The 21,064-nt window shown below is 30.0% G+C and overlaps 2 protein-coding genes across 3 annotated transcripts in view; both read left to right on the forward strand.

Moving 5' to 3' along the window:
- Positions 1–21,064, forward strand: part of LOC127285397 (43 kDa receptor-associated protein of the synapse homolog) — a 305,412-nt gene that overhangs the window by 132,282 nt on the left and 152,066 nt on the right. The window lies entirely within an intron of this gene.
- LOC127285415 (uncharacterized) lies at positions 4,926–6,253 on the forward strand. Its single transcript, XM_051311418.1, has 3 exons — positions 4,926–5,110; positions 5,311–5,730; positions 5,818–6,253. The coding sequence occupies exons 2-3, from the start codon at positions 5,629–5,631 to the stop codon at positions 6,214–6,216; spliced, it is 501 nt and encodes a 166-aa protein (XP_051167375.1). The 5' UTR covers positions 4,926–5,110; positions 5,311–5,628; the 3' UTR covers positions 6,217–6,253.

A 21,064-nucleotide genomic window follows, 5' to 3' on the forward strand; every position in this document is an offset into this window, starting at 1 on the left:
TAGGAATTCCGAACGGAATTTTGGGTGAAAAATTTTTTTAAAAAAATATTCGCCCACTTTTCCGACCGAATAGTGCGCGGTATTCGTGCGAATTACTAAGGAATTCTTTGAATAAACTTCGTGTGGATTCCTATAAAAAATTGATAGGAAACCCGCAAGGAATTTGGCTGAAAATTTTTTTTTTAAATATTCGCCTAAATTCCGTTCGGAATTCCCATCAATTTCTTATAGCAATCCACACGAAGTTTATATAAAGAATTCCTTAGTAATTCGCACGAATACCGCGCACTATTCGGTCGGAAAAGTGGGCGGATATTTTTTTAAACAAATTTTTCAGCCAAAATTCCGTTCGGAATTCCTATCAATTTCTTATAGGAATCCACACGAAGTTTATATAAAGAATTCCTTAGTAATTCGCACGACTAACGCGCACTATTCGTTCCGAAAAGTGGGTGAATATTTTTTTAAAAATATTTTTCATCCAAAATTCCGTTAGGAATTCCTATCAATTTCTTATAGCAATCCACACGAAGTTTATTTAAAGAATTCCTTAGTAATTCGCACGAATACCGCGCAATATGCGGTCGGAAAAGTAGGCGAATATATTTTTAAAAAAATTTTTCATTCAAAATTCCGTTCGGAATTCCCATCAATTTCATATAGGAATCCACACGAAGTTTATTTAAAGAATTCCTTAGTAATTCGCACGAATACTGCATACTATTCGGTCGGAAAAGTGGGCGGATATTTTTTTAAACAAATTTTTCAGCCAAAATTCCATTCGGAATTCCCATCAATTTCTTATAGGAATCCACACGAAGTTTATTTAAAGAATTCCTTAGTAATTCGCACGACTAACGCGCACTATTCGGTCCGAAAAGTGGACGAATATATTTTTCAAAATATTTATCAGCCAAAATTCCGTTCTGAATTCCTATCAAATTCTTATTGGAATCCACACGAACTGTTTTTAAAATATTCGTTAGTAATTCGCACGAATACCATACGAATTTCGGTCGAAAATTTGGTCAAAAATGTTTTTTGTATTCATTTTTCTGAAAAAAGTCGCACGAATTCCTATTAAATTATGGACGAATTCTGTTTCAAATCGCCACACGGCGTTTTCCAGAATTCGACAGGAAATCTGGACGAAATCTAAACGAATTCTTTCGGAAATCTGGACGAATTCCGAACGAATTCCAAACGAATTCTTTACGAATCATTTGCACCTGGGTTTTGAGAGTTGATTTTTATTAAAATTGGAATTAATTTGTTTTTGAAATGTTTGAGTACTCTCTAATAGCGCACGACGTTCTAGAAACAGAAGGATTTGATCAAGAGAAGGAAGATCAGTACCACCGATCATATCTTCCCATCTTTCAATTGTATGGTAATTCAATTTTTCTTTTATAATATAAATAATTAAAACATCCCATTGATCAACCGGTAAGTCAAGAGATTTGAGAGCTCTAAGTGTTTTTCGTACATTATCGAGCAACGATCGTATACTAAATTCCTTTGAAACATTTGGAATTTTAAAAAGAGCACTTACGTGACTATTAACAATATATTTGCGATTGTGATTGTCTCGAGAGAAGCAATGACTTCTGCTGCTTCGTCCTTAGCACATGCCTTTAAATAATAAAATTTCTGAATCGTCGGAATGTGAGGATTGTCATGACACATAGATTTAAATGAATCATGGAATGAAAGCCATGTGTCAAAACTACCATGAAAGGTTGGTGTTTGAAGCTTAGGAAGTTTAAATCGCGCATGAAATCGTATTTTTTCTTGATTAACATTTTCTCGAGTTTCTCTATTTTGATAATCATTTTGTGTTAAACCATTTCCTTCAGGCAAATAATTTATTTGTGAATTAACATTAGGAGCTATAATATTTTGATTTATTCCAGAGATTGTGTTCTGTTCTCTCACCAAGTGATGATTTCTAGAACCTGGTCTATAAATTACTTCGGTTTGAGAAGTTGAACTATTATGAGAATCGTTCTCTCTAGAATCACTGTTCATGATTTTATAATAGGGGTTTTTTATGTATTTTTTAAAAAGACCGCAAATATTATGATACCGATTTTCAAAACTATCTCTTTCAGGAGATTTTTCTACTTCTATTTCATCAACTAAAACCTCGTCTAACTCATCTTGAATTTTATGAAAGGTATCCCACAATAGAAGGTGTTTTTCTAATCTATCTTGTAAATTAAGAGAATCAAAATTAGTTTCTTCATTTATAGACGCGAGCAACTTCTCAGCATTGGTCAGTTGACGTTTTATGTCGCCACGAGATTTTCTTAAAATAGTATGTTTTTCTTCGGGTAACATTATGAAATTAAATTAAAATACACTGAACAGTTACAACCTACTTCACAGAAGTGAATTACTTTAACCCGTGGAGAAGTTTCCCTAAGTTTTTTATCGAAAACTAAAATTTGGTAAGTTTCTGATAGAGAAAAATGCAGAATTCTGGTTAGGTCCTGACGTTTTTGGTGACTCTTGTTTTTCTCAAAAATTTGTTTTATTTAACTTTTATTTAACTTTCAATTTTTGATTAATTATAATTTCAGGTTATATTACTATATTATTCTTTATAAAAAATATAATTTAACTGTAAAAAAAAATTTGTAGTTTATGTAATTCATTAGAAAATATAATGAATTTAAATTATTAAGAATGTGAAAATAATTTTAAATATGTAGCAATCAATTCGAAGATAATAAAAAATAAAAATGTCTTATTTAACGGTAAAATCTTCTTGAACTTTGAGAAATTATTTTGTATGATGTTTTTGTAATACAAAAATTATTTTATTAAACGTTAATATATATTACCAAATAGGGTATAAATGCTCCAGTCATTGACACTTTCTCAGTGGTTGGCACCCTGCTTGTTTTTTTAAATAAAAAGTAGTACTTATATTTCAATACTCGATTTTTGTAATAAATGTTGTAAAATTTAATAATCGTCTGCAAAATATGCTAGTTTTTTCGTATTGCTTAATATTATAGAAGGCCGCCAATGACTGAGGCAATTACCTTATATTAAAGGAAAAAAAAATAAAATTAATTAACAATTTTTTACTTTACACAATTAAATCAAACATAATTTTATTCTACACATTTAATTGCACACAGGAAAACCCTACACCGTTAACTCTAAAAAAAATTCTACACAATAATATGCGGAATAAAATTTAAAAACAAATAATAAAAATTCTAAACGATTAAATACTACAAAATATAACCGTACAAATTAAATTGCACTCAGGAAAACCCTACACGATTAACTCTGCACAAGAAGATTCTGCACCTTATATACTTACTCATAAGTATGTTTATGAAAAAAAACAGGGTTGCCATGTCGACTGTGTAGAATATAAAAAATTCTAATTAACCGTGGAGAGTTGTTCAGAGTTAATCGTGTAGGGTTTTCCGGAGTGCAATTTAATTTGTACCACGAAGTAGTATAAGGAGACTTAACGGGTGGAAAAACTTGGCCCCAGAATATGGCAATACCTATCTCGAGTTTTCCGGTAGCCGACGGTTCAGCGCGACCTCGGTGGGAAAATGTAGAATTAAATCGTGTCGTCTACTACACGTTTGAATTCAGAGCGGTTGGAATAAACATAATCTTTGAAAAAATATTTTTGTTGTATATGCATATTATTTGTGTAGTGCGCTTTTTAATTTTGTTGTTATTTAGTTGTAAAATATATATATATATATATATATATATATATATATCCTGTATCGGAAAAAGTGTTGTGTATTCCTGTTACGCACCATCGGTGCGTAACCATTTGAAATTTATTGAAGAACAAAAGTTATATTTAAAAAAATGCCGTCTACATGTTTTATAAAAGGCTGCAGTTCTGGCAGTGCAGCACAAATAAAAAGAGATGGGCAGAGAAAAACCCTCTTTACAGCTCGCACAGTAAGTATATTTAAAATTAAAATTATTAAATTTATTAAATTTTTCGCATGTAAACATGCGGTTAATGACATTGTGATTAACACTTGTGAAACATTTGTTTACTTTAAGAGGGAATTGTCGATCAACAGAATTTTTTGTAATACGTGACATTCGATAATATTTTTCTTATTTTATTATTCTACTAAGTTAAAAATTTTTGTGATTTCTATTTTAAAAAAGAATTAAATTTTTAATAACTTTATCATAATAAAACTTTTATAATAATAAATAAATGAGGAGAAAGTTTTCAACACTTGATAAATCCATATTTTTTTTTGTAAATTAGAGCAAATGTCATTTTTTAGAATTAAATAAATTGTAATTAATTGTAATAAATTGTAATTAATTATTCATATAAGAACGTTTTTTGAGTTTAACACCTTAAAGTTAATTATAATTTGGGAATTAAAAGGTTTTGATAATTTTTTTCTAATAAAAAGACTGAAAATTGTAAATCATCTAAGTTAAGCCCAGAAATGTTTAAATTGAAAATTCTTTGTTAACAAATTTTTTTCTTAAATTCAATAGTGACAGATCGGTTTGTAAGGTCATTAATTTGTTAAATCTGTGTTTATCTCAATTTTTTTAGAAAATGGATTTATGAATTTTTAAAAATTTGCTCCACAAAATAAATAATATGCATACATAAGTAAAAATTTTTTCTCAGCCTGAAATGTTTCAGAGATGGTCAGAAAAGATGAATGAGTTGGGTGAAGAATTCACCAATGGAACATTCTCCAAAAAAGAACGTATATGCATATTGCATTTCAAAGAAGAGCATATTTTTCGTTATTTTGATACAGGGACAATTAAATTGGTAGAGCGAGAAATCCCGCGTTTAAAAGACAATGCCATACCAACAATTTTTTCCCAGTCAATTTCTGAGAAAATTTCCGTTGGGAGTGCATTGTTGGTTGAAGATGCATTAACGTGGGATAACCTGGAACAAAAATTCCCGAACTTAAAATTTTTTGATGCTTTGCTAAAAAATATTGACAAAATGTCATTGCCGGCAGGATGGGATTGTTTGAAGCAGTCTAAAATTCTCATTTTTGTTTATATGATTCAGCAAAACAATTTCTCCTGCAGCAAATTAATAATGGATGAGGAGATGAACATTCGTGTAAGTACATATGCGAATATTCATCTACAAAAAAGAGTATTTTTTTTATTTGAGAATATTTTTATTAAAAAAAAAAAGACTTTTTTGTGTATAATTTATTTATAAAATGTTGAAACGAAAAAATCTGTTTAATAATATTTATAATTTATTTTTTAAATTTTACAATAAAAAATATATGGCTAATAAAATTTATATTTCAGGTCAAAATAGGGGAATTTGAGGCAATGAATTGCCCCAAAAAAAATTGAACCACAGGAAATTCCAATCGCTTTGGATGTAATTTTGAAACTAAAACACTGCAGTGCACGCTTTGAAAAGTTTGTCTCCTTTTAATAAATATTTCACTTATATGTAATTATAATCTTAGTATATTTAACAAATAATTTATTTATTTAACGTGTTTACAGGCCAGAAGAGTGTTACGGGTTCGTTTTACCAAAAATGAAAAATTGCCCTGGACGACAAGCCGAATTGTGTAAGCCATGCAAAAAAAGATGAATCGCAGCCTCAGTTAAAAAATGCAAGTCCAAAAAGAAAGGAAAAAAAACATCATTGTCAAAAGAAGACTGAGAAATCGGTATAAAAGCGTCAACCGCAGAAATAAAAGACTTGAAAAAAAGGTAAAAAATATTTAATTTATGTTTAAAATACTTATACATTTAATAATATAAATTTAATATGCTTTTCATTTTTTGTTTGCATTATAGTTGAATATGATGAAGAAAAAAGTGGAAATATTGAGGGAAAAGTGCGCAACTATAAAAGAAGATGTTTTAAAAGAATCAATATCTAATCTTCCGAAAAAACAACAAACTGCAGTCAAAGCCTGTTTCGAAGCCTCAAAACTGAAAAATATTCGAAGCATGAGATATACAACTGATTGGATATACGAATGTATATTACTTCGTATAAAAAGCAAAAAGTTGTATAGGCAGTTAAGAAAAGACAAGATTTTGATTCTACCATCTCCAGAAACGTTGGCCAAGTATCTTCGTCATATTAAAAGCACGTATGGCTTTCAGGCTTATATATTCGAAGGACTGAAAAAGAAAACGGCATTTATGGCACCAGAAATTCGACGAGGTAAAAAAATTAAATTAAATTAAAACGAAAATTGAAATACATCACAATTGATTTTGTTTAGGCGGGTCAGAAATAAATTAACGACCCTAAACAGCATTAATTTTTATGTGTTAAATTCTCACCGATCCCTCCCCTTAAATTTAAATAGAATAATATAAATTATAAAGTAATATATTATGAAATTGTAACTTTATTGGAAATCAATATAATTCGTAGGTATCCTTGCCATTGATGAGATGAAGCTATCAGAAACTGTGAACTTCGATCGAGTAAACTTGACAGTTGAAGGTTTCACGAATTTAGGAGATCATACCCCTGACAATCAAAAGCACCTTAGAGGTCACCACGCATTAGTGGTCATGTTTCAACCTTTTCGAGGAAATTTTGTGCAAGTGATCGGTTGTTTTTTAAGTAAGGGAAGTGCCAGTAGTACTGTCTTGCACAAAATACTTTTAGAAGCTATTGCTCTATGCGAGAAGGCAGGATTATTTATTGACGCGATTGTTATGGATGGTGCTGCATGGAACAGAGCAACATGGAAATTGTTTGGAATTAGCAGGAAGAGAAAGCGTATAAAACACCCGTACGATGGAAGACGGAACTTGTGGTTCATTTCTGATTGGCCACATTTAGTCAAAGCTTTCAGAAATTTTATTGTAAAATTTTTGAAACTTCAGCTAATATTTGTAAGCTTTTAAAATAAATACATATATTAATGAATATTATTATTGCTAAAAAATCATAAAATATGCTAATTTTTAGACACCTGATGGTGCCATTTCGAAGAAACATTGGTATGCCTTGCTGGAAAAATTGAACGAAGTTCCTTATGGAATAAGAGTCAATTATAAACTTCGAAAAGATCACATTGATCCTAAATACTACATGAAAATGAATGTTGCGCTTGTATTTGAGGTATTAAAAGCATTTTTCATTAATTAAGGTATTTATTTTGAAGAAGAAATAAACTTCTTTTATTAATCTTTTAGTTTTTCAAAATCCATGATGCTCTACAAGTTTATGAAAACACTCACGAAGATTTAGAAGACTGTGAGAGTACTATAATATTTTGCAAGAGAGTCACGAATGTTATTCGTGCGATGAACAGCAGAACTCCAGGTGACGCTATGAAACCAGAAAACAAACTCTGGAATGTTGGTATTATTATATTTCTTTTTTAATAAAATAATAAAAATAAATTAAATTATACTTTGCCTTAATCTTCAACAGGATGTTACTAATTTCATCAAGTACATAGAGGAATGGGAAATTGACGCAAAGAAAAAGAATGACAAATTTTTGACAGATAATTGCTTTTATGGGATGTTGATTTCTTTATCAGCTACGTTAGATATTTGTCGGTTTCTCACTACTGAGTGTAAGTTCGATTATTTAATGACGGGACGCTTAAACCAGGACTGTTTAGAGGTAATATTAGTTTCGCATGTTTTTATCAATTTGAATATAATAATTTATTTAATTTTATAACTAAATTTTATCTTAATTTTTAGAGATTTTTTAGATTAATGCGCGAGTGCTGCGGATCAAATGATCATCCGGACTCAACGTTGTTTATCCAAATGTTTAAATTATTAAGCACGTATTCCCTCATTAAGCCGCCTAAGGGATGTAATGTAGAAGGAAACGAAATTTTAGTCAGTTTACTCAATCTGAAAGATATTTTGAACATCGAGGAAAGAAAAGAACATTGGGAAGCAATGGTTGACACAATTGTGGACAGAGGATCTGGATCTCATTTATTAGGCGAAGCATCCCAAATCATGTTTGAACATGATTACTCGATATCTGAAACATCAGAATACGCAGTTTCGTATATTGCAGGATACGTCAGTAGAAAAGGTGTTCGATTTGCAAAATATGTTGAAAAAAAAAAATGTTCTATGCAACGATTGCATAAAAACACTTGTTTTAGCACCGACTGACGTTATACCCGAACGTCATAAATTGATTGAAATAAAATCAAGAGGAGGTTTATCACATCCATCGCTTCAATTTATGATTTAATTGCAACATTGGAAAATGCCACTGTTAATACTGTAAATAGTACAGAATTAAATGCAAATACTTTGTTACAAATAACCAAAGCTTTGGAAAGTGTATCTTCGATTCCAGTTGTAGGTTGCGAGGCACATGTTGCTTTATTAACAAAAAAAATTTTTACGTTCTATTTGACAATGAGAATGCACTTTATTTGTAAAGAGTACAACAAGACTCACAATGAACTAAGGGAAAAAACAAGAGAAAGAAGAAAAGCTGCAAAGCTAACTTCTAAATCTTTGGAAAAAAAAGGAAATAACTTCGATTCATCAAAAAACAATTGCTGTGATAATTTAAATCCACAATTTACAAAGAATGAACCACGCAAAAGAAAACGAAAAAATGTGGAATCAAATGAGACTGAAATACCTGCAAAAAAAGCAAAGAAATAATTGAATTACGAGTGCCTTTAATGTATTGTTTAACAGTTATTTATTGCAAATATTTTGTCATTATTTTTAAATGACTGTAGATAATTCCAAAGAAATAATGAATTAAAAAAGTTATCGCTTTTAGACAAGTAGAAAATATTTTTACATCGTTAAAATGATAATTGCTGGTGCTTTTAATGTATTGTTTAAAAGTTATTTTTTTAAAATAAGTTTTGTCATTAATTTTAAATGACTGAACATAATTGCAAAGAAATAATTAATTTAAAAAGTTATTGTTTTTATACAACTAGAAAAAATTTATACATCGTTGAATTGATAATTACGAATGTTTTTAATGTATATTGTTTAAAAGTTGTTTATTTAAAAAATATTTTGTCATTAATTTTAAATGACTGCAAGTAATTGTTATACGATATAATTTAAAATTGTTTCAAATTTTTTCATCCATATGGTTATAAAGAAAAGGATTGAAATAATTATATTTTAAAATATTGTTAAAAAGACAATTACGAGTACTTTTAATGTATTGTTTAAAAGTTATTTATTGCAAATATTTTGTCATTAACTTTAAATGACTGTACATAATTGCAAAGAAATAATTAATTTAAAAAGCTATCGTTTTTATACAAGTAGAAAAAATTTATACATCGTTGAAATGATAATTACGAATGTTTTTAATGTATATTGTTTGAAAGTTATTTATTTAAAAAATGTTTTGTCATTAATTTTAAATGACTGCAAGTAATTGTTATACGATATAATTTAAAATTGTTTCAAATTTTTTTATCCATATGGTTATGAAGAAAAGGATTGAAATAATTATATTTTAAAATATTGTTAAAAAGACAATTACGAGTGCTTTTAATGTATTGTTTAAAAGTTATTTGTTATACATTTGATGTCGTTAATTTTATGTATATGACGAAGTAATTGTTATACAATACAATTAAAAATTATTTTTTAATTTTCTTATTAACGTTGTTATAAGACAAGGTTTGGAATAGTTGTTGTGTTAAAAATTTTATAGACGGTTATTGTTATTTATTTTATATCTGCTGCATTTGTATATGGGAATACGCACACTTGTTTCGACAATTTATTAAATAAATAAATTACTTAAATTTGAAAATTTTTAATTACTGATATTTAATAAGATCAGTAAAAATTGATTTATTTTTCATAATTAAATAATTAATTCAAAAATTAATTCAAGTTTACAATTTTCTATTATATGCATCATAATTAAAACTATTATAAATGTTTGTATAAAAGTATATTTACAAATGTATAAACAACATTCACAAAAAAAGTATAAATAGATACTAAATCACTTTTTTATATAATTCATTAAATTTTGAATATACTGTACAACAGTAAAAATCATTTGATTAAAAATTATTTTGATTTAGTTATTCGTCAATTTCAAGTATTCAATGTAAATTAAAATCTTAAAAAAAATTGTACAATTTTTTTTATCGTGTCTCTATTCCATTGCATCAACAATGGATAACATATTTTCAACTTCGCCAATATCTTTTATTCTCATAAACTTAGATAAAGGAAAAAGTTTATCATTAATAAAAATCTTTATACTCAACTCCTCCATAATAATTACTCGTTTTTTGGTAACACTATTTTCCTCCAATTTGACAAATGCAATGAAATCTTTGTTTCTTGTCATATGATGCCACTTGTCAGAAGGCAATTGTGATTTTATAAATTTATTCTTACACTCTTTAAATGTAAGTTTTTCCATCGAATGCTCCATGATTTACTTTTTTTTCAATAATAAATATAATTGAAAATTAATGTAACATTTGTTACTCCTTGAAAAGTTTATTTATTGTTTTGTTTGGCATCATTTAAAATAGACATAACCTACAACAATTAATGTAAGAATAATAAAAACATGTCAACTGATAAAGAAATAATGCTGTACACTATTTTTAAAGAAATTAAGCTTTCATACATACTGTTATATTGTCTTATTTTAATCCCTTCATTAATCAATAATTAAATATTTAAATTATCACATGCACATTTAAACTTTTCACAGTGCATTAGAAGCAGACGACACGATTTAATTCTACATTTTCCCACCGAGGTCGCGCTGAATCGTCGACTACCGGAAAACTCGAGATAGGTATTGCCATATTCTGGGGCCAAGTTTTCTTTACATTTGCATGGCCGTTAAGTCTCCTTATACTACTTCGTGATTTGTACGGTTATATTTTGTAGTATTCAATCGTTTAGAATTTTTATTATTTGTTTTTAAATTTTATTCCGCATATTATTATGTAGAATTTTTTTTCTGAGTTAACGGTGTAGGGTTTTCCTGTGTGCAATTAAATGTGTAGAATAAAATTATGTTTGATTTAATTGTGTAAAGTAAAAAATTGTTAATTACTTTTATTTTGCTTATTGTTCAAGTGTAGGATTTTTTTTTGTAAAATTATCGGTGCGCAATTTTCTCGTGTAGGGTTTATTTGTGTAGAATCTATACCGCCCCGACAAAAACAATAAAATATTTTGTTTATAATTTTCTCTTTTACAAATTATTGATTGAAAAATTAAGTAAAATAGTTGTTTTTTTGCAACACTAACCTCTAAAGTTAAATTTTACACACTGAAAAGTTTGTGCAAGAAGCTCTTTTTCAAATGGTGTGTAAAGTGATTCACTTTACGCACTGAAATTTACTTTACGCACTGAAATATTACTTTACACACTGAAATTTACTTTACGCACCGAAATTTCTCTTACATAATATAAGGATTGTTTTAGACCATACAAAACCACAAAATTAAAAAACGAACTATACTATTAAATTTATACACTTCTGCTTAATGATATTTTTCCTGATCTTCGATTGATTTTTTTAATTCTATACAATCGAAATTATTCTAATAGAGAGTTGGAATTCTTCAGAATAGGTACTTAACTTTAGAGGAGGGCGTTGCAAAAAATGTTGTATGATACACGTGCGTAAATCTGATTATACGAGTCTGATTTGCATCACTCCGCTTCGCCTCGTACTGCAAATGTCACACTCGTACAAATCACTCACTTTACGCACTTGTATCATAAATAACTATTATGCAAAAATATGTAAACATGTAAATAGAAAAATATATACTGGTCCAAATTTTCTACTATTTATAATAAATAATATAACCTTAAATTATCATTCAAGAAAAATGATAGTAAGTTGAAAGTAATCGCAAGACGGTCGTAGGGTTCTCACTATTGGGTATTATGAATCATTTTTATAAAAAATCAAGCGTCACAAGAAACCTCTGGGCCAAATCAAAAATCCGCATTTTTCCACATCAGAATCATACAAGTAATAGGGAAATATTACAAGGCCCTTACGAATTCCCTATTTAAGTTTCTCCTCGGAAAATGATGGAAACAAGGAAAATGATAGCTCTTTTGACTTACTTTGATGAAGAAACTGCAACTAGAAGTTTGTTGGTTCCCTTGGAATAATGTCCTGTGTTGTTGATTCCAATAGCCTTGGTAATCCCTCGGAAGAACGATCCTTTTCACAGGTGGGAAGAACTCCTTCAGATATATTCCCTTTTTAGTGTTGAAAGATGTAAAAATCTCTCAAGTTGTTGAAAGTCTTTATCGATTAAGCTTTGGCAAACACAAATTGAAAACAAGCACTAATAATTTGATCTGTATTATCATCAATATAACTAACACTGGGTTGCTTTGTAACACGGACTGTTAGTGTTTTATAAAATATACACTTTTTATAAGTTCAGAATTGTCCGAAAAATGTCACTTAACAAAGCACTGTTTCACTTGAAGATCGAGTAAAACGATCCGGCTTAAAGAACAAATTGTATGTGGTGAAGCATGCACGGTTATGTTTTTTAAAATAAAACCAACACAAATTCCTTAAGATACTTATAATGTATTTTGAAAATTGTTCAGTGTTGAATACAACTTAAAATCGCGTGCCGTTAACAATTATGTTGTTGCCGAAAAACTATAAGGTTGAGTAAACCTTACATTAAGAGTGCGAAATTATATCTGTCCCATTTTTGAAAAAATAGTATTAGGTGTCGAAAGATGATGGAAAACTGGTAGGGGTAAAAAAGGAGGGGTAATTTTGTCATTTTGGAGGGAGTAATGAGGTAAGTTAGGTAGGAGTGAGTATACTCAGGTAAATTAGAAAGTACAGATGTTAAAACTCATAAAACTAATGCTATTTTTATGATGATCCAGGATGACAATAATTGTAAAGTATAAAGTTTTCGTAGGTTGTTTAATCTTTTTCTCAAATCCCTACAATAAAATAGAAACGTGAGAAACTTAAAATTTTGAAGATTTGGACGAGTTATGAATTTTTGTCAATGGCAAGATTTTTGACACGATAATAAAATGTATATGTTTTTTCAAGATCGTCTTTTTTCGAGTTTATAATATTTCTAATATTTTTTCACATTTAGAATTTAAAGAAATATCGAAATAAAATAAAATTATTATTATTAACTGTTACTCTGTAACATATTTTATACTGTATAATTAATAATTATTAAAAAAGCTCTCGTAGTTACACTACCGTCCGAAATTGTGCAAACTCTGCTTTTTCAACAACTATAAAACTGTTCAAATCTTCAAAAATATTAAAACTAAAATTGTTTCCTCTTTATTTTATTAAAGTTAATAAAATTCTGAAAGAAATGACACCTTGACAAAGAGAATATGTTAATTTTTCAATTAGATATCTAAGAAAAACCCAATTTTCAATGGTTTTACTATTTTTTTTATTTCTCTGGCAAAAACTAATATTTTTAAACGTTCTTAGGCTCATTGAAATCGTATTTTGTTATGTAATTCAAATTATATAAACAATGCATGTACACATTCTTCCCTAGCGTATGCAAACCGTGAAAGTTGGCTCATAAAATGTCAAAAAATTTAAATTTAATTCTACAATAAAATATAATGTTTAAAAATCAAGTAAATATATCATTCTAAACTTCTCTGATTTATGTAAGTAAATTTAAGATTTATACATTTTACTGATCATTTTTTGTCATATAAATATTAATCACAATTTTTTGACATTTTATGAGCCAACTTTCACGGTTTGCATACGCTAGGGAAGAATGTGTACATGAATTGTTTTATATAATTTGAATTGCATAACAAAATACGATTTCAATGAGCCTAAGAACGTTTAAAAATATTAATTTTTGCCAGAGAAATAAAAAAAATAGTAAAAACATTGAAAATTGGGTTTTTCTTAGATATCTAATTGAAAAATTAACATATTCTCTTCGTCAAGGTGTCATTTCTTTCAGAATTTTATTAACTTTAATAAAATAAACAGGAAAAAATTTTAGTTTTAATATTTTTGAAGATTTGAACAGTTTTATAGTTGTTGAAAAAGCAGAGTTCGCACAATTTCAGACGGTAGTGTACCTGGGGAAGTAAGTCAAGAAGTACTTTTTTTAAAAGGGAAGTGGAAAATCTGCATAACCCTGGATGCCTACTTCCAAGTCAGATACCTGGAGCCCGTACTCTCAGGTTATGTTTTGATGACCTCTATTGTTCTGGCCACACTCTTTTTGAGACTTTAACTCCACTAGCGGAACTGATTCAAGTTTACACATCACCAGTGGAAGTCTCCTTACCTTGCTCTCTTACCTAAATCCTTAACTGAGTGCCAGCGGAAGACAGAAGAGCACTAGTTAAGGTCTCCCCCGTCTTCCGTGTGCACCCAGCCTAGCAGCAAGATTTCTCCAAGCCAACCTCATCCGCCGGTCGTCCTTTTTCGTCCTCATTAATTGGATAATGAAGAACTTGATGCTCCTCCAAAAGTCAGCGCTCTGCAACATAAATGAAACCCTGTTTTCAGCTGTGACTTCAGTGCCAACAGCCGAGAACATGGCTTGCCTAAGTTTACGCTAGTGCCCGCAGAAAAAGAGCGTGTACTCCGCGCGGAGCACGCAATACACACATCTCGCGTCTGCTTCTATTTTAAAACGATAAAAGTATTGTCCAAAACAACCATGACCCGACAACGCTTGTGTAAGGTAGTAGCCAACTTCGCCGTATTTCCTTTCCAACCATGTGGCGAGGTGGGGAATGAGATGGTAGGTGCACCTACCTTTAGACTACTTATTCCATCTCTCCTGCTATTTCTAAAACGAGTCTACTTCTGGACTCTCTGCGTATTACCGCTTTGAGTCTATCCATACGCTCTGAAGTACCCGCCAGATCTTTGTTAAAGTGGAAAATCTCCTTCCTTTCCATCGCCAATAAATCCATTGGCGGTACCAGTACAGCGCAAGTAGATGCCGTTCTGAAAGCTGACACTTTTATCCGTGCCGGGTCTCTCTGGACCGCGAAAAGCCTGTCAGAGATGCTGTGGATCTTTACAGAAGTCCAAACAGAGGCAGCATAAAGCTGATTTGCTTGAACCACAGTCGCCACTAGTCTAGGTTTCTTTTCCCTGGGGCCACCGATATTGGGCATCATCCTTGAAAGGTTTCCCATGCATTCGGAGGATTGGAGTGACGAGATGTTAATATGTTGACCGAAACTCAAACGTTTGTCCAACGTCACTCCCAGGTACTTCAGTTTTGTCCCCCATGGAACTACAGATCCTTCGATTTCCAATCGCGGGAATTGGAAGTCTCTCCGGTCTGTGACAAGTAGAGCCTCGGTTTTCTCGACAGCCATTTTTAGGCAATGTCTGTCCAACCAAAACCCTATTCGTCGCAGACTATCATCGAGTTTAATTTGTTAAAGATTTATCTCATCCGCACAGCATACCAAAAGCACGTCATCCGCGAACCCGGTTAGAAACGTATCGTCCAGTAAGTCCAACCTCAGGAAACCGTCATACATAACGTTCCATATGGTTGGACCTACTTTCAAACCTTGGGGAGCTCCGCATGGCATCTCTTAAACGCGTTTCGTATGTTTATAGCTGTTACGAACCGAAAAATATTAATTATAAAAGTTATTATCTTTTATGTCCTGGAGGCACCAAGCTGCCGAAATTTAAAAAATTCCGTTTATTTTATGGGATCGGGTATCCTATTTTAAAAGAAACTGCCAAGTTATGTTATTAGAGAATAAGTTTAAGGGATAAAACACAATAAAACAATTAAGACCCTTTAATACATTTATTTTATCAAAAGAAATCTTAACTTTAAAATATAAAAATAATACAGTAAGATAAGAAGGAACGAGCTGCTATCCGGCGGGCGGAAAAATGTACACACTTATCAAAGCGCGAAAATGTCAAATGGAAGTATTTACTTTAACTTTTCGTCCGTCCAATTTTAATCACTATCTATGTAGTGGATTGCAAAAATTGAAAATCTGACTCACGGACGGGCTTAGTCCCTGCGTCTCAAAATCGTTTTTATGCCTCTGAAAAATTTCAGAGCTGACTCGCGAATGAGAGTTGTACTGCAATTAATTGACTTCCGCAATGTTCTTTTATATGAACATTTAGAGACTTCAGGTGGGAAAATTTTGTGGACTAAGGGTTTTTACCACGTGATAAAGGCGTGAACTCTGTGCCTGTTACTATGCCAATAATGCTGAGTTTTATTTTCTTGTAATGGTATAGCCAAATATAATAATATGTACTTTGTAAAATCAAGCACGAGTTATATTGAAAATCTTGTTTTCTCTTGGGTCTATTTTATGAATTTTCCTTGTTGGAAAATGTTTGGTTTTAGGTACATTTACCCTTTTTCCATTTGTGACAATTAAAGCTTTGATGTTGCATTGTCATAGGCATGTAAGATTGTTAGGCCCAGAATGCGTAATAAAAAAAGAGTGAGGGGTAGAGTAAGAAAGGATGGAAGCTGAAGAATTACGTTCAAGGAAAAGCTCATCGCATAGATTTATTTTAACTATTATTATATATATATATATATATATATATATATATATATATATTTTTTTTTTTTTAATTCGCGAGAAGTCCAATTTCTAATGTGGTTTCTGTACTCATCTATACTTATATTTAGACCCACAAGTGATAATAGCGAAACTCATAAACAAAAGGTGTCTATTGTTATTAGTTGCGATAAATAATTCCTGTGTTTTTATTCTAAAAGCATTTACACAACGTAGAATGGCCTGTAAACATTGCTACAATATTTAGTAATGTACCCGCAACATTCGCAGCATTCCCATTCATTAACTTCTACAATTTTGAATTGGGAACATTGCCGCAAAGTCCAATGTGCTCAGGGCGCCGCCGCAATGTTCGTTAACGCACTCGCAACATTCGCAACATTGCCGTTCGCTACTTTCTTCAATTTTAAGTGGGGAACATTGCCGCAACGTTCAATGCGCTCAGAACGTTGCTGCAATGTTCATATATTTTCAAATAACCATGTGGAGATAATTTTCATTTTTCAATGTTATACATATTTAATTATGAATACCCGTAGAAATAATATTAGAATATATGCACATATTTTTATTGGTGATATTTATGAAATTTTGTTTTAGATATTTGTAATAATAATAATAATATGTGCATATATGACATTTCAAGAATAAAACCCGAATCCGTTCCCGTCGCATTATGTTGACAAGTGAATTCTATTATCAAAGTATTGTATTAAAATTTACGAGAAGTAAATTTCACCACAATACAAGAAGAAAAAAAAATTAAATTTTTAGGTACTACCGTGACAATGGCTACGAGCGCGCAAAATCCCCCCTTCTTCCCTGATTTGACATTATTTGCCTTCTCACCAACCGCTAAAATCGCGTCTAACGTTAACCGGCCCTTCCTAAAGCCAAACTGGTTTTTGGTTAAGCTAATTTCGCCTACCAGAACTCTCTGTAGACTCTCCAGAATCATTCCCTCTAGAAGTTTACCCATCGTATCCAATAAACAAATTGGTCTAGAAGATGAGACTTTATCTAGAGGTGTCAAGAAGTACTGAGCCAAATTTTAAAACGATTGGTTCAAAAGATTTGGAGATATCGTGAACACGGACTTCAAACATGTCATTTCAAGAAAAACGCAATTTAAAATTTTGACAATTTTTGAAATCTTACTTCAGATGCGTAATCAGCGACCCCGAAAATTATACATACACATCAACGACATTTGAAAACATTCAGAAATGTCCTTGAACGCTCACAACTTCGTCAATTTTTCTTCGATTGGCTTGAAATTTCCACACAATATTCTTGAAATATTATAAATTCAATTAAAAATTTTTTTTTTAATTTAAAAAAATTAAATACTATACCCCTCCTTAAGCCCAAGTGAAATGTTCTACGACCTTTTGTGTGCTTAAGACCGGGGCTGTTTGGCGCACTTGAGTTTATTGAAAAGTGTTAAGTTAATTTAATTTTTCTCTTCATTCAAGTTCAAATACTTGCTAGAGTGTAAGTTTGTACAAAATTTCATTAATATTCATTCATTATTATCGAATATAGATTTAAATATCTGATTTTGGCACTCCAAAGTAATTTTTTAACCTCTTTTTTGTGATATCTCTTTAAAAAATAAATTTTAGAAGAACTCAAATATTAAGTTTTAAGCTCTAACAAAAAAAAATTTTATTTTTATTAACAGTTTTTATAAAAAATTAATAAATATTTCAAAAGTACATTCGGGGTTAGGTACGTGGCGCGGTTATCTAAAAATTTCGTTAAATATTAATAAAATGATTAAATGAAGTTGATTATATGAAATTTACAAATCAATAAGCACCAATAACAATCTTTTTCAAAAAAATTAACCAAATAAAGGGTTTTTAAATATTCACAGCGTAATTTTACGATTTCATAGAAAATATAATTTTAATTTAAAGGGGAGTCCCTACTGAAAATTCTCATATAGGATCTTATATAGGATCTCACATAAATTCATATATTAAAATCCACATAAAATCCTATGTGTCAGATAAGAAACTATATAGGATCCTATGAAAAATCATATAGGAAATTGAGACATGATTTGAAGTAGGATTCGATGTAAATTCTTATAAACGTATTCTTAGGTAATAAATTATGTAAATTCCTATGTGAAATCCTACAATTTTTTCTAGTCACATTTTTTTCCTTTAACTTCTTATGTCAATTTCCTTCGTGTTTTCTCACTAAAAAACATACCAAAATTCATTGCTCAATCCTTTACCAAAAATTTTCCTATATCAAATCATACATCAGATCTTTTTTCGATTCTTGAATAAAAAATTATTACAAATAATCTGACATGAAATCATATTGAAAATCCTCACGTGAGATCATATATATGATTGATTTGAACATAAGAAATCATATAGGATATCATGTAGATTCTGAAATATTTATATTTAAGATTTCACATAGAATTATATAAAGGAAACAATATAGGATTTCATACAGGAATTTTCAGTTGGCAGACGGCAGTTTATAAAAATTAAAAATTATTAAATTAAAAATCAAGTAATATTACTGCAATTCATCTAAAAATAAATTGTGCTTTGCAATACACCTTCTGAGTTAGAGTCTCAGCTTTTATAGTATTCAAGACTGATCTCAACAGTGAGAAAAAAAATTAGCACCATCTGGCGGCGTAAAAGTGGAACTATGATGATATAAATCTATATTTGAATTTCCCATATAATTTCCGACATAATTTCTTATATAATTTCCGACTTGGTATCTTAGATCGACAATTAAAACAATGAAATCCACACATGACATCCCACATAAATTCCTATGTGATGAATTCTTATACATGAAATCCTATATAGGATCCTATATAGGATTTTATATATGATCCTGCATAAAATTTTACATGGATTTTTATATATATATTTCTGTATGATGAATTCTTTAATAAGATCCTATATAGGAATCCACATGAGTTCATACGTAGAATCTTGTATAGGATCCTACATAAAATCCTATATAGGATCTCATGTAAGAATTCATCATACAGAAATATACATATATAAATCCATGTAAAATCTTATGTAGGATCATATATAAAATCCTATATAGGATCCTATATAGGATCTCATGTAAGAATTCATCATACAGAAATATATTATAAAAATCCATGTAAAATCTTATGCAGGATCATATATAAAATCCGATATAGGATGCTATATAGGATTTCATGTAAGAATTCATCACATAGGAATTTATGTGGGATGTCATGTGTGGATTTCATTGTTTTAATTGTCAATCTAAGATACCAAGTCGGAAATTATATGAGAAATTATGTCAGAAATTATATAGAAAACTTGCAACTTTGTCGTCCGCAAGCGGCCGACTACGTTCCCAGTGTGCATTAACCATATTTTTTATTCATTTTTTTTTCAAAAAAATTTAATATTAGAAATGTTAAAAAAAAATTTCTTTATATTGGCTCTACCACCCAAGTAGCACGGAATATTGCTTCAATGTCAAGCTGATATCAACCGGGAATATTTTGTGACATTAAGGCGATATCATAATGTCCTCTTTACTGGGAAATTCCTCGGTGATGTATCTATGTGACGGTCTTTCACACAAAAAATGTAACGCATTACAAAACTTACATTCTACATTTATTAAACCTAAATAATTCTGTGGAACTTTACTTTCATCGAAATCTTGAAAGACCTTATTGCAACTCCTGCAATTTTTTATTCTTATTATTGTTTTTACATGTCAAATTCTTTTCTTCACACATTCTTTTCATCTTCTGTTGCCGTAGAAAATTTTTTCTTCTTACATGACAAATAATTTTCTTGACGCACTTTCTTTTCATCTTGAGTTTCCATTGATATTTTTCTTTTCCTACATGCCAAATTTTTATCCTTGCGTATTTTCTATTCATCTTCAGTTTTTATAGATAATTTTTTTTTGTATGTATTTTTTTGCGCTCTTTCTTTTTTATTTCTGTTTTATTACGATTACGTTTTCTCAATCTCTCATTCTCCTGTCTTATTATTTTCTGCTCATATGTAACTTTGAGCCTTGCCTTCATTTTTCTTCCCTTCTCTTTAATTGCTCGATTTATCTTTTTATAATTTTCTTTACTCAGAAAATTTTTCATTATTAAATATTCATGTGGTAAAATTTTATTCACATTATTATCAGTTGTTCGAATTATTTTCTTTTCACTAGTGTCATTTAGAGAATGTTTAATTTTTAAATCTTGTGTTAATAGAACTCTGTTAATATTATTACTGGGAATATAATTACTAAAAATATAATTTTCTTGTTCCTGAGTACAATTTATCAAAAGACGGTTCTAATCATTTTCTATTATCGAATTCCTATTGTTAGACGTTTTTACTGTCGGAAAATGATTTAAGCGATTATTTTCAAACATTGACTTAAAATGGTTTCTCATTTTGTTATTATCAGTTTCATAATTTACACGGATTGGCATTACGTTAAATAATATAGATGTTGCAAATACTATTGTATATACTT

The sequence above is a fragment of the Leptopilina boulardi genome, unplaced genomic scaffold, assembly GCF_019393585.1.
Source record: "Leptopilina boulardi isolate dan_hultmark-lab unplaced genomic scaffold, ZJU_Lbou_2.1 LbouV2_332, whole genome shotgun sequence".
Taxonomy (NCBI): domain Eukaryota; kingdom Metazoa; phylum Arthropoda; class Insecta; order Hymenoptera; family Figitidae; genus Leptopilina; species Leptopilina boulardi.

Bases quoted from the DNA above. Each gene is read 5' to 3' on its own strand.
- LOC127285415 (XM_051311418.1), top strand. From the start codon at position 5,629: ATGCAAGTCCAAAAAGAAAGGAAAAAAAACATCATTGTCAAAAGAAGA. The intron at 5,731-5,817 runs GTAAAAAATATT...TTTGCATTATAG, and splicing joins ATAAAAGACTTGAAAAAAAG to TTGAATATGATGAAGAAAAA.